This window comes from Opisthocomus hoazin, chromosome 1, assembly GCF_030867145.1.
Source record: "Opisthocomus hoazin isolate bOpiHoa1 chromosome 1, bOpiHoa1.hap1, whole genome shotgun sequence".
Classification (NCBI taxonomy): domain Eukaryota; kingdom Metazoa; phylum Chordata; class Aves; order Opisthocomiformes; family Opisthocomidae; genus Opisthocomus; species Opisthocomus hoazin.
In genome coordinates this window covers 99,009,946-99,023,860 of record NC_134414.1, presented here as the reverse complement: position 1 = coordinate 99,023,860, position 13,915 = coordinate 99,009,946, and the positions used below count along the sequence as shown (strand labels likewise).

At 36.3% G+C, this 13,915-nt stretch overlaps 1 protein-coding gene across 1 annotated transcript in view; it reads left to right on the top strand.

Moving 5' to 3' along the window:
• Positions 1 to 13,915, top strand: part of CFAP47 (cilia and flagella associated protein 47) — a 359,445-nt gene that overhangs the window by 246,680 nt on the left and 98,850 nt on the right. Inside the window, exons 52-53 of the mRNA XM_075430383.1 lie at positions 7,304 to 7,479; positions 9,798 to 9,905. Coding sequence (XP_075286498.1) covers positions 7,304 to 7,479; positions 9,798 to 9,905 — 284 coding nt within the window. The remainder of the gene's footprint in view (positions 1 to 7,303; positions 7,480 to 9,797; positions 9,906 to 13,915) is intronic.

The window sequence follows — 13,915 nt, the reverse complement described above, 5'->3', positions numbered from 1 at the left end:
TAACTCTGAAACATATGCTGCCCGCCTCCACTTCCACAAGAGTTTTTCTCGCTGATACGAAGCTTGTACCACTGTTGCCATCTGTAATGGCTCCCAGATCTCTGCCACTAAAGCGCTGCTTCTGCGCTCTTCAGTGGTGATTTTAGGAGGTCACTGTCACAGTCTTCACACTTAACAAGATGTTTACATGCAGATCTAAGAACAGGCAGAGTGTTTCCATTACTGATTTCAGCTCTTTGCAACCTTCGAACTGCCTTGGTTTTGGCAGTCTTGAGAAAAACGAATGCACCAGTCTGTTCGGTGTGATCCATACACAGCATATAGTGACTGTAGGATGAATAAAACAATTGAGCAACAATTCATTGATATTTACCCAAGTTTTAAAATTTAAATCTCAGGAGGATACCTTTTACTCTATAGAAAGTACAGGATGAAATAAAGACTCGTGTCCAGATACATGGATATGCCAAAAAAGCGTATTTCAGGTGATGGTAGTAGCAGTCCTTTCCCTCACAAGACGATCTGCCAGCTACTCAAAACTGAGCATGCAGGAATATGGAAAAATCAGTCTTTAAAAGGCTTTATATTCTTACTCATAAATCCATCATTCTCTAACAAACATTTTCTTCTACATCTTTGCTATACTGCCCCATACAGAGGGAGAGGTGGCTTTCTGGGTGACAGCAGAACTAGTCAGACTGCATAGAGAGACTAAGAAAAATGCAAGAGTGGGTTTTGGCTCAGACTGCTCTAATTTTAGATCTTTCAGAGGATGTAGCAACAGATATCAGTCTATAATAATTATTATTTTGATATTAATATTATTAATAAACATTGATTGTGATATAGTGAACTTGCATTACTTTTTTAGAGTAGATACTATTGGAATGTGTAGTACAGATTACTAATGCAAATAACTAGTATGTCACATATAGGAGACAAAATTAATGCAGCATTTGTTATATGTGAGACAGTAATCTGTGAGCAAACTTCAAGGACTTAAAAGTTAACTTTGCTTGGAGCGACAACTGACAATAAGGATGTTTTTAAAGTTTATCTGATCTTTTAAGTCATAGTAAGGCACAGAATGAGATAATTCTTATAGAGACTGTTCCTTCAGATTTACGTGTATTTCTGTTTTCAGGAAAAGCTATGAACATTTAAGAAATTTCTGTTGTTTCAGTCACTGATTTCTTCATGAATATGCAGAAATCATCAGCACTCACCAAAACTTCCAAAGTTTGTTCAAATCTATTGAAATTATGAATTAACAGCACTACTGTAACTTCATATAGCACTTGAAAACAAGTTGGTGAGACCAGCAGAAAGGAATTGCAGCAAAATTGCTGTTTATTGTAGCATTAGATGAGTAGATGCAGTAAGCTCAGGAACCGACCTTTGTGGTTCTGAATACATTCAAAGTCCAGGGACAATAAAGCACTGCTTTGGTAATAAGAGAGTGAGAAAAATTTGCTTAAATACTTTACCTGAATGACATTCACATAGATTTCTGTGGGTATGATTTAGTCTAGGTCTGAGAGAAATGATTGAAAAAGACAAGTTTTGCTAATTGTCTACCTGATGTATCAGAAGCTATTTGGAAACTGAAAGTATCTTAAACTTTACGTTTCCTTGACTTCCCTGAAAGAAAGGACTGGTTATGTGTGGTGATTGTCACTATTTTGAGGCTGATTTTGGGCACGTATCTCTGTGTCATGACATGCTTGACTTATTGCATATTACCTTTCCATGAGAGACAACTGGTTCTCTGAAAATGCAATAAGAACAGATAACCCACTTGACTTCACTATCAGCAGTACATTTCTAACTTAGAAATGTTGCGCTTTCTAGTGCTTTTATTGAATGATACTGAAATGAAGTATTTTGTTCTCGGATTGTGGGAATGACTGTGAAGGAGATAGGACATTCTGAGAAAAAGAGAAATGTCTGGTTTTGAGAGTTGCAGCCTGGATTTACTGAAGTGTCAGTCATCCAAAATAGTCCAATTGAACAAGGACGGTAAATGTGTCTATTGATTTGATTCAGACTATGTTTTCCATCATTGACACCTCATATATTACATGTATCTGCACAGCAAGGTGACCTGTAAGAATGATGAATAGGAGCTGTATTGAAATCTGTCAGTTGCTGAGTCATGCTTTCCAAAAATATTGTTGACAAAATAGATGTAAATTATTTTCCTGTAAAATCTTCTGGAGATGAATTTGGTCCTTTGTTACATTAATGCAGTGGCAGATGTCTCCTTCCAGATTGGCTGTGGTAAAGGAAAAGATTAACATACTATTATATTTTTTTAGTAGTACTCTCTAACCTGATTCAGCTTTGAAAAGCCTAGTTATTGTACATAGTGGCTTAGGCAACTGAGCTGAACACTGAAAGAGCCAACCTTCAGTACAGAGGCTGGTGAAAAGTAGCTGTAATATTGATAATTTCTTCATCTCACACTGCTGGATCTGAAAAGGAAATCTCCCTGTGGTCTCAGGAGGATGGAGAATTATTGAGCTTCAGTCTACATGGACTCAGAGACGGCCTTGTTTTCAAATGCAAAGGAATATTTTTTAACATAAAAGCATAGTTATTACTTCCCCAGTTGCGGGAATTTGGGATATTAATTGACTTTGAGTCAGTATGTATCCCCTTGTGAAGTACATTTTTTATAATTATCTTACTATAGCATTTCTCTTACAATTCACCTGAAGTCTTTGCTACAGCTTCTTCTATCTATCTATATCAAACCAGAAACATTATACAGATGGACAAACCCGGGGTGCATGGAAGTCCAGATATGTGCATATTATTTAGTGCATTAGCTTTTCCTGTATGTGTTACAAATTTTTGTAATATCAGTTTCGTGTGGGTTTCTTAATGTGAATGATTTCTTTTGGTTGAGCTGAGGACATCATAGAGAGCTTTGGTCACAGAATAACTTGCTTTTGCAGTCCCTTCCTTTCCTTCAATTTCAGAAAAACATTTTAATCAATTTTCTGTTGCAAAACGTTGTTTTCCCGGTTTGTTTGCTTGCCACAATGTCTACTCCCTGTTAAGAGGTTAACAGTGTAGTATTTTTTAGTCAGTGAGCTTAGAATTATTGTAATAACTTATGAGCTAATCACCTCTGTATTCTGTTTTAGGGCATTATTACTTAGGCACTAATGCACATAACTAAAAGAAATTCAATTCAGTGTGATTTTTATACATAAATTTAAATGAAAATTTACACCTGAAACTCATTGCACTATTAGCCTCTGTTATTAAGTGTCCTCTGCACATTTTTTTCTTCTAGTTAGTTTCTTATACTGTAATAGTGATAAGAATGGATTAATCACTATGCAAGGTTTACAAATATATAATTTGCTTAAGGTGTTTAGTCCTAGAGTTCAAGTAGTTCAATTTGCTGTTGTGATAATGGCTTAACTGTTGATGAACAGTTTTTGCCTTTTTGCAAGCTACTATTATGCAAGGTAAAACATGCCAAGTAAAATGGGAAAATACCATATCAAGATATGGCAATGCTGTGATTCTCTGTCATCATACCCCTACACAGAAAGGAGAGGGTTATCTTGGCAATGAGTTTACATCACAGAGAGGGGAAAGAAAAAAACAAAGAAGAGCGAGCTTGCATGGTGAGGGGGTAGTTCATTGCACAAAGATCTGCTCCATTAACTTACAAGTGATGAGGGTAATCCCCTCAACACTTAGGAGGCTAGAACTTCCATGTGTCTGAATGATCAATGGAAGAAGGACCTAGCTGGGTGTGGACATATGGACCTGGATTAGAAGTGTCTATGGAGAGGAGCAGTGGTGAGGAGAGGTGCATGTTGGAAGCAGCTTGCATCAAGCAATTCAAGAGCCAGCTCTGATTTCTACAACTATATTTGACAAACAGGGCGGAATTCTGTTCAGCATGGCTCTGAAACTCTGTCATCAGCTCTGCTGAACCTCTCACTTGAGCCTCTTTTGTTCCAAGAAAGGGAAATGGATAATAACGAGGATACAAAAGGAGATCCTAACTTAACTCCTACTATTGACATATAGACACACTAATGGTGACATTGAAAGTTCTGATCGTTTTGAGCCAATGGTAGTTAGAGGGCCAAGATCTACTTTTTCAAGGCTATTGCCACCATTGCGAGTTTGGTCTTTGAGTAAGCAACATTCCTGCTTGTCATCAGGTGCAGCACGGAGAAAGAAGGCACTTGTTACTTGTCAGTCTAGAAGAACAATGATTTGGACGAGGACCTACAAAAGGAAGAATTTCATTATCTCACCAGGCCTATCAAAATAATATTCTTACCACTCACCTGACTTGAAATTTTGCTTTTGTTGTGATAGCCTGGCAAACTTGGAAGCAAGTGCAAATGCTTTCTCCTCAAGGTCCATGGACTGGAAAAAATGTAAAGAAATTCAGAGTGAATGTCATGTCCTTAATGAAACTGGATTTTAAGCGAAAACAGTTGTTCTAAAGAATTAAGAAGTATAGTGAGTCTCTCAGAAACTTTGGCCAGATAGTGCTTTTATTGACACCTGATGATCGTTAGAATAGGATTGTTACGGAAGTTTAAAGACAAAGATGACTATGCACAGTAATTTTGGAATGTGTCTGTCATCCCATGAGCTACCTTGTCAAAGTTAGAGGAGGATTAGTTCATAGACCAGAGCAGTGCGCACATTCATAAAATGTAAAATTATATATTATGAACTTAAATCCTTTAGATCCAATTGCTAAAAGAAGGATGTAGAGAATGGGATGGTGAGAAAATCTTTGGTATAAAATATGTCAAGAAAATATTTCAGCAAAAAGGTATAGTATCACAAAGATCAATTAATGATGGTGAGCATCTTTTAAAGCAAAACCTTGATAACGGAGTATTACACCTATACTGATGCTCACGCTATTAGTGTAAGATAAAGTGTAAGCAGTCAATTTTTTTTCAAGTTCCACAGAGATTAAATGTTATCTCATATTTACATTTAATTTTATTTTATTTTACTTAATGTTATATTACTTTAAATGACCTGCACTGGATAACAAGTGGATCACAGCAGGTTCTAAGGAGTACAAACATGACGTATTGCACCAGAACAGTATCTTAGCTGCTGACAGTCTTGATACAAAAAGCGGTTTGAGGAATGAGATTAATTCTTCTCTTTTTTCAACTTTTACATTTTTCCTCTGTCAAAATGTTTATAAAAAACACAACACTGTAATGTGGTTCTAAATTAATGGCTGTAAAGGTGTTTGGAACTTGCCTATGCTGTTAATCCTTTGCATTCTTTCTGATAAAAGCATATTTTCAGGAAAAATAATGCTCTTAGCAAGTGCATGGGAGTTTTGTTATTTATCCTAGTACTATGCCTCCATAGCAATCTGTTAAGGCCTAGAAACGTACAATCTATGCACATTCTGTTGATAAGTACACATCTGCTCTTACTACCATGAAGCAGCAGATCTTTGAAATGTTTATAACAATTCCAGGGAAATTTCCGGGGAATACATAATCCTAGGCATTCCTGTTGTACTGGCAAGAGAACACTGTTTTACATTAAGCTAATGTACACAAAGGAGATTTTATATTGCCAACAAGGTTACAGAGGTTTGTTTGATAGTTGCTGCTTTTTTCCTAAATAAGCAGTCAAATATTTTCTTTTTACTGTAAAAGTGTTTTTTCAACACAGCATGTAGATGTTTTACTATAAAATTGTGATGAAGCCTTTACCAATAAAATGGTAGATATAGATTTAGAAAGTTATTTACACCAGTAAGAACTATTAATCTGAGCTTTAAAATATTTAATGGCAAATTTAAATACCATCTTACTGATGCAAGACACTTGAGTGATTTAAATTGTTGGTATAATCTTGCCATATGTAGAATATTAAATGTGTTTTATGTGTGTTCCAGTAGTAATTTTCTGGAAATGTAAATATACAGAAATTTACCAAATCATGGGCAGGCCCAAAGCAGAGTGAGGCAGCTGTGTGTGGGGTTCTAAAGTATTTCGTGTTCAGATTTTAGTATATTATTAATTTTAGTAGATATTTTATCTTTTTCTATTTTCATATTGCAATTTGAATTATTTAATTTTTACAAAAAAGCATATAGCAAAATTTTGCTGTGAGAACCAAATCACCATATGTTTAACCCCCCCTGCATTTTAAAATAACCTACTTGGTTAAAGTAAAGGAAAGGGAACTAAATAGGGATAAACACAGATACAGAGAAATAAATACGTATATTTGGGTTTGGGTTTTACTTATTTTATATAGATGAACATATATGAATAGAACTTATATATTTTAAACTGCAGGTATGCTTTCTGAATTGTGACGATGGACTTCCTTTATTAACATATTCCTTCCTGTCTGTTTGAAGTGTTTTGTTTCATAATGTGTGTTGATATTTATACACATAGGGTAAGTAGGATGGATTTACACTATTTTTAACCTTACAGCAAAGAAGAAGCTCACTGGAACACTGCTGAAATATAGCAGTGTTTCAAGAGCAGCTCAGGAATGTAATTTAGCAGCTGTGAGTCACCTCTGTCCAATATCTGCTCATCTGAAAGGTGTTCCATGTGTAAAGTATGCATACTTATCTAATCAATCCATAGTTTTGGTCCTTTTTATTATAGTAACTGGAATTTAATATGCATCTTTAACAGCAGCCGTGTTGTCCAGACGGTGAAGAAACGATAGTCCTTGCCTAAAGTGTTCATAGACTTTAAACAGAAAGATATGGAGACCACTAGTAGGGGAAAGGGCAAAAAAGGAACAAGAGAGGGAATGTTTATTGTGGTAGTGGTGTTTTAATGTCAAGTATTATGTTATGATGCAGCTTAAAAATTAAGAGAACAGATCCTGCAGAATTCAGCCCAAATCGTTTGCCAGCTTGCAAAGTGGACATTTTCAAATCTCTGTGCTTGGCCGTTGGAAGGTGGCTTGGAGGGTTTGTTTATATGGTTGGGACTACAGCAGATCTGCCTGCAAGGTGTATTTTGGCAAGCCTCAGCCATATCTTGGAAGGTGTAGTAGCCTGTTAAAATGCAGACTGGCCAGGAAGCCTTGAGCTTTTTCTTATTAATGGAGTTAAAGAGTTTACAATTTGAAGATTGGCTGAAATATCTCTTGCTGCAACTTCTCTTTTTTGGGTTAGTTCACACATCAAACGAAGGTGCAGCCTGTGTTCATGTAAGTGTAAATCATGAGTAAGCACCCTACATTTGTTTGAGAAAGATCTTTAATGTGTAACGGCTCATAATTAATTTTGTGGTTTTTTTTCTAGGATACTGTTGGAATTCATATTCCTATCACTAACCCTGCAGATAAAATTCTCCAGCTGAGTGTGGTGCTGGAGAATCCAACACTTTATGGACAAAAAACTTTAACTCTTGGGCCGAAACAAACATATTTGTACCAGCTAAAGTTTTCCCCAGCTGTTGTTGGCACTTCAGATGGAAGGTAAGTTGCAGAGTTTTGTTACTTGTGGTTGTGGCTCTTGTACGAAGAAGTGAATTGCTTTAATTGAAACCTTGGTCACTAGAAGTATATATTGCCCTAATCCCCCCCCCCCCCTCCCTGCCCCAAAGTTAATCAATGGAATTAAAAAATTTGCCAACTTTAAATATATTGTATCCCAAACAGCAATTTTCCTCTGTGTGGAAAAATCTGGCTGACAGGCAGTAGAATAACCCCTGGTTATTCTAGTTCACTAGAATTCAATTAACATTATTTTAGAAATTTACTTAATATTAGAAATCCCCTCTGAAAACTTCACATGAATTGTTAGTCTTGTAAATTTCGAAGGTTCTTAAAGGGAATAAAGGGATATCATTTTTCTTCTGAAAAGGAATGAAACTATAACAACGTAACTCAAACCACGTGAAGAACCATTTAGCAGTCTTCACATAAATCCATTTAGCTTCATAATCTTCCATTAATTAACAATGATCTGCTAAATGAATATGGAGAGGTTTTATATTACAAATTTTTCATTGCGTTGGAAATCCCAGCGAAACCATGCAGGTATGATAATTAGCAATACAAAGACGGATGACCTCTTGGTCTGAGTTTCAGCTAAAGTAGTTCAGCAAGTAACTGAAGAGTGCAGAATTACAAAGCTTATTTTCCTGTGATTTGGTTAGCAAAGCATTATTTAGTGGAAGGGCTAATTGAAAAACATTTCCCTGTTTTTCAATGATACCAAGTGACTGGCAAAAACATGGGGATGGAGAGGAGGGTTAGATGGTGGCTTATGAAGAGGACAGAGACAGATGACCTGTGTTTGAAGACCCAATATTTACAAAGCTGAAATCCATGTATTTAAAAGTTTTGTTCAATTTGCTTGTATTGATTTTTCCAAAAACCAGCATAAAGGCGGATATCATTTTACAATACAGCTTTTAAGCAATATTGTTTTATAAAAATGAGTACTATTATCACTCTGGTAAATATTTTTCTTTGGAAATTTGTAGAAATTATGCATTCTGAAGCTGCGAATGACAATAGACTTCATTTTTTCATACCAGATAATACTTTTGGTATTACGCACTATATAAATGCAGAATTTCCAAATAATAAAATAAATATTTGCTTTAACTGGAAAAACTTTGGGCTTAGCTGATTTGTAGGCTGGGACTTAGAGGAATATATGCAAAGATGACATAAAGTACGCCTGTACATATTCAATACAATTATGCAGTACTGTACCAGAAAGCTGTTTAATAGCTGCTTTAAATTGCAGTAGCTCCCAAGGACTACAGTTACAGCTGGACGGAGGTACTTCCACATTACATCCACACTGTTAACTTTTTTTCTGAAGCTATGCTCTGTTTCCTTTGCTATGGTAGCAGCTGGAAAGAAGTATTAAAAAAGTGTTTGTGGCAGGTGTACCTTTTCAAATGGATGATTCTTTCCTAAGCTGTTTTATGCTTACTTTAAAATCTCTGTTGGCACAGGGGATAGTCTGGAACCATAAAGTCATGGAACAGACATAGTTATCTATCATTTAGAACAAGAACTGGCCCTTTTTGGGTCATGGGTTTGCACAGTGCATTTCATGTTAAGTTTTATATGCTTACAGTGCTTTGGTTTAATGTTGTTATTACTCTGCTGCTCAGAAAAGCAAGAAATAGAAAAAGAAATCTGCAACAGAAAAGCAGTGTGTTAGAATGCCTGTCACAGAAATATGGTGTAGTACATATCTCACCTAGCAGCAAGCAATTTTCAGTCATGACAACATTTGATTGTATATCAAAACAGTATATTGAATATTCCTTTGAAGAGTATCTATTTTTCATGCTCCTATAAATGTGTCTATATCTATTCCTCAGCTTTCATCACTAGATTTGAAAAGGTTTTCCTTTTTAAAATCAGTGGATATTATTTCAATTTCTTTGTCCTTTGACTTCAAAACTGCTAGAAAGAAAATACTGTGACATTGAAATGAAATTAAAGCTTAGTCTTGTAAGTCAACAGTTGAAATGCTTTTGAGTTGTATTTTTGAAAAAATAAACAAACAAAAATACCCCAACAAACAACTGTTTATGCTAAGAAGTTAAGAAAGATGAAGAAGAGATTTTGTTGCATCAGTAACTGTAAATGTTATTAGTTTTGGTAGCTGATTTCAGCTACCAACAACAAGTGTCACGGGAAAGCTGGGAGCTAATTAAAGAACTCACTATGTTGAACTCATTAGGTTTTTTCTGAATTTTAATCTGTACATTTTTAATTGTCTGCAGAAAAGCTGTGCCGTATTAAGCTTTTCTATCTGTTTTTAGTGTCATATTCCTGTCAGATATGGTTGGAGAGTTTTGGTATGCACTGAAGTTGATTGTAGAGAAACCACTGCCAACTAGTCTACCTGAAATAGAATGTGAGCTTGGCAAGTAAGTATGTAATTCATCGTGTGGAACTTGGTCACTGGTTTGAAGTCTCACAGAAAACATATGAAGAGTTTACATCAAAAAAACAGAATAGTGCTCTATGTGTACTGTAGTAGTTTTCAGATAATTTTCGTAGGCATATACGTAGATAGGTGAAATTCTTCTTGCAGAAAAGCAGTTTAAATGTTATTGTAGCCTAGATGTAGACTCCCTCTGAAGTCTTTATGTACAGATATCACTCTGAAAATCCTGCAGAATGTAATCTTAAAGATCTATAATACGGAGTTCTGTAGGTTTGTTTTATTTTCTATTTCTTTTCTCTTTCTGAACTAGGAATATCTCTGACAGTCATGCTTTACAAGTGCTTGTGTACCAGTTATGAATTTCTTTTAAGCTCTCAGGAAATAGCAAAGTAGTACCACTTCTGTCCTGCAGATCCTGGGGCAAGACATGGTTGAAACACTGCAAGTGTTAAGAAAATGGGCTACTTGGAGCAGACAGAGAAATGAACACAATTCATGTCCTCCTTCAACAAAATTTCGTATTGCGTTTTGAGAGTGTAATTTTCAGTTCTGACTTTCAAGACAGAAATCAAGACTTTTAGGAGAAGACTTTCAAGAGTGCCAGAATTTCAGTAGTTCTCTTCCACCTGTTAGCTCTGCTTAGTAGTAGGTTCTGTGGACACACTGCTCTTCTGAATGCTATATTCCACTTCTGTATATCGTATCTTTGACTAAGTGTATAATTAATATACATTACAGATTGAGCAAAAGATGTTGTTAGAGAGCACAACATGAAATTTTACCTGATCAAATTTTTGTGAGTGAATATATTCTGCTGTTCCTATATTATGCATAGACCAGAGTTAACTGACAATGCCTATGTTGCTCTGTTTTTCTAAGAAAATCAGTAGGGCTGTCTGTTTCACGATTTTTACTTTACAATTCAGTGCTGACTGGACTAAACGTAGTTTTACTCTACAATGTAGGCTGACACTATTAGGAGTTAGAAATAACTGAGAGCCTTTTCATTCATATCTGGCATTTATAATTTTCTCTAGCATGCACTACCTGTGAACTATATGCAAAAGTGGTCTGGATGAGAACGGCAAGTCATATTTTCCTAATGCAAATAAAATATACTTTGGAAAGGATTAGCCCCATTAACTACAACACTTGCCTGTCAAAAATATAATCTCAAATTCATTGGTTTATTTTTTAAAGGAGATTTCACTTTGCAAGTAGCTGCATGTTGTAATTCCTATATGTGTGTAAATTAACTCATCCACATCTGCCCTGGGCAGATAGTGGTGGAAGAACAGGAAGAACAAATACATACTAGTTAGTTTAACTATTAGCAACAGCAGCAACAACAACAATCTATGACAGGAAATTAACAGTAGTCTCTTTCGTATATCTTTATGTATATATATAAATAACACAGTATAACAAAACTGACAAACTTCTTCCTTTTCTGTCTCTGCCATATTCTTGCCTTCATAAAGTCTCCTGCTTTTTGTTCAGTTATTTCCTTCAACACTCTCTTTTTTCCAGAAATTTATTTCTGTTATGTCATCAGCATAATGTCCTCTTCTTGAAGAGCAAAATTTTGGACAATGGCAATCAATGATGGCATTAATATTACAGTTAAATTACTGAGAATTGCTCTAACTGCTGAAAAGACGAGATAGTCCGAATAAATTGGCTGCATTAATCCATGCTGAATATGGAAAGGCAATACAGTAGCCATTTACCCTATGCAACTCTACAGGCTTGGGGAAAAGTGTCTGGAAAGCTGCCTGGCGGAAAAGGACCTGTGGGTGTTGGTTGACAGCCGGCTAAACATGAGCCTGCAGTGTGCCCAGGTGGCCAAGAAGGCCAGAGGCATCCTGGCTGGTATCAGCAGGAGTAGGGAGGTGATCGTCTCCCTGTACTTGGCACTGGTGAGGCTGCACCTGGAGTACTATGTTCAGTTTTGGGCCCCTCACTACAAGAAGGACACTGAGGTACTGGAGTGTGTCCAGAGAAGGGCAGCGAGGCTGGTGAGGGGTGTAGAGAACAAGTCTTATGAGGCTGAAGGAACTGGGGCTGTTTAGTCTGGAGAAGAGGAGGCTGAGGGGGGACCTTATTGCTGTCTACGACTACCTGAAAGCAGGTTGTAGTGAGGCAGGTCTTGGTCTCTTCTCCCAGGTAACCAGCAATAGGACAAGAGGCAATGGCCTCAAGTTGCATCAGGGGAGGTTTAGATTAGATATTAGGAAAAAATTCTTAACTGAAAGAGTGGTCAGGCATTGGAACAGGCTCCCCAGGGAGGTGGTGGAGTCCCCATCCCCGAAGGTGTTCAAAAAACTTGTAGATGTGGCACTTTGGAATATGGTTTAGTAGACATTGTGGTGTGGTTTGATGACTTCATGATCTTAGAGGTGTTTTTCAACTTTAATGATTCTATGATTCTATGATTTATGTGTTGTCTGTTTAACAAAGATATCTATTTGTTTTGACTGGGTGTAGTTCCTCGCTATGTTCCCAGAGACGTGGACTGTAAATGTCATAAAATGTTTGAAGCATTTCTGGTTGGTGAAGCTTTGCAGCTCTTTAAGAGATTAACTTCCATCTGATCACCTTTTCCTTGACTACAGAAGAAGCATTTATCATATGTGATATCCTTCTAAGAATTATGTTTTTCATTATGAGCTCACCACGTTTCTTTTTGCTATCAGTCTGAAAAATATAAGGATTTGTGTTCTTGAAACATCACTTGGAACTGGATTAGAAGCCAAGAACCCATTGATACACTTAGAAACAATTTCTAACCAGCTGTTGAAAGAGAAAAGAACAAATTCTAACACTTTATCTTTTAATCCTTCTTCAGATACCGTAACATTCTGGGTTTATCACAGTCAGATATGCTTTTTGTTTCTGTTAAGGTATATTTAACACATCCTTTAGCATTTGCCTCTAAGCAAGGAAACCTTCTCCTTGATATTCTCCATCTTCATTTGTCCCTCCTGCTATGGGCTCCACACTAGAGTTGTTCAGGATGAGTCAGTTGAATGATGTTCACAGTGGTCTTGAATTTACTGTCATATACAACAACTTTTCCTAGCGTAACCACAGTAGTCAGTCTGTGTGGGGTGGCAGAGGTTCTTAATGGATTTTGGTCCCTTGAAGAACCTCTTAACAGTAAAATAATTGCTTACTGAAATTTCAGATATTCCAACACAGTTTTTCCTTCAACAAAGTATTATGATGAAAGAGACCAGAAAAAAAGTAAACACTAGAGAAGGTAAATGTGAAGAATGGGAATTATCAAGCAAATCTGATGTTCTTGTGTGAAAGCTTCCTGGTATTTCTCTACTCTCTGCTGTTGAAACCTCAGTGACACAGTGGTTCAACAGCATTAGCCAAAACCAAATCTGCCACTTGGCTGCTGTTGATTTGTATCACTGCATGTGTTGGAAGGAGCCCACTTGCATGCAAGTTTTAAGGCCTGAAGTTACAGTTGTAAAGCTTGACTGAAATACCTTCTCTTCTGAACGTTACATTTTATATTTTCTTTTTCCTTGCTGGTTTAACTATGATTAACTGACTAATTTTTTCCAGAGGATAAATATGTGGAGCAACCTGGCAGCTGACCTGCCATAGCTTTGACTAGAAGGAATATCCATTAGGTAGATAAATTACAGCAAAACCAATATATGTATCTCATTTTTCAAACTTTTCTTATTTATTATTTTCACTGATTCACCTTGAATCTCTTTCCTGTGTCCCTTGGTGTTATAAGAAGCATGTGATTTATGGTCATATAACTTTGTTAAAGGCAAATAATATATTATTTTGATCAGAATAGAGGAACTTTTAGGAGTTTTATGAATTCTTTTCAAAATTGTGCTCCCTATTGAAGATATCTTGTGTTTGTTTATTCTTTGATTAGCAAATTAAGAAGGACAGTCTGTAAAATAGAGTGCCAGATGATTAAATCATAACATTTAGACAATCAACGTACTTCAGTCT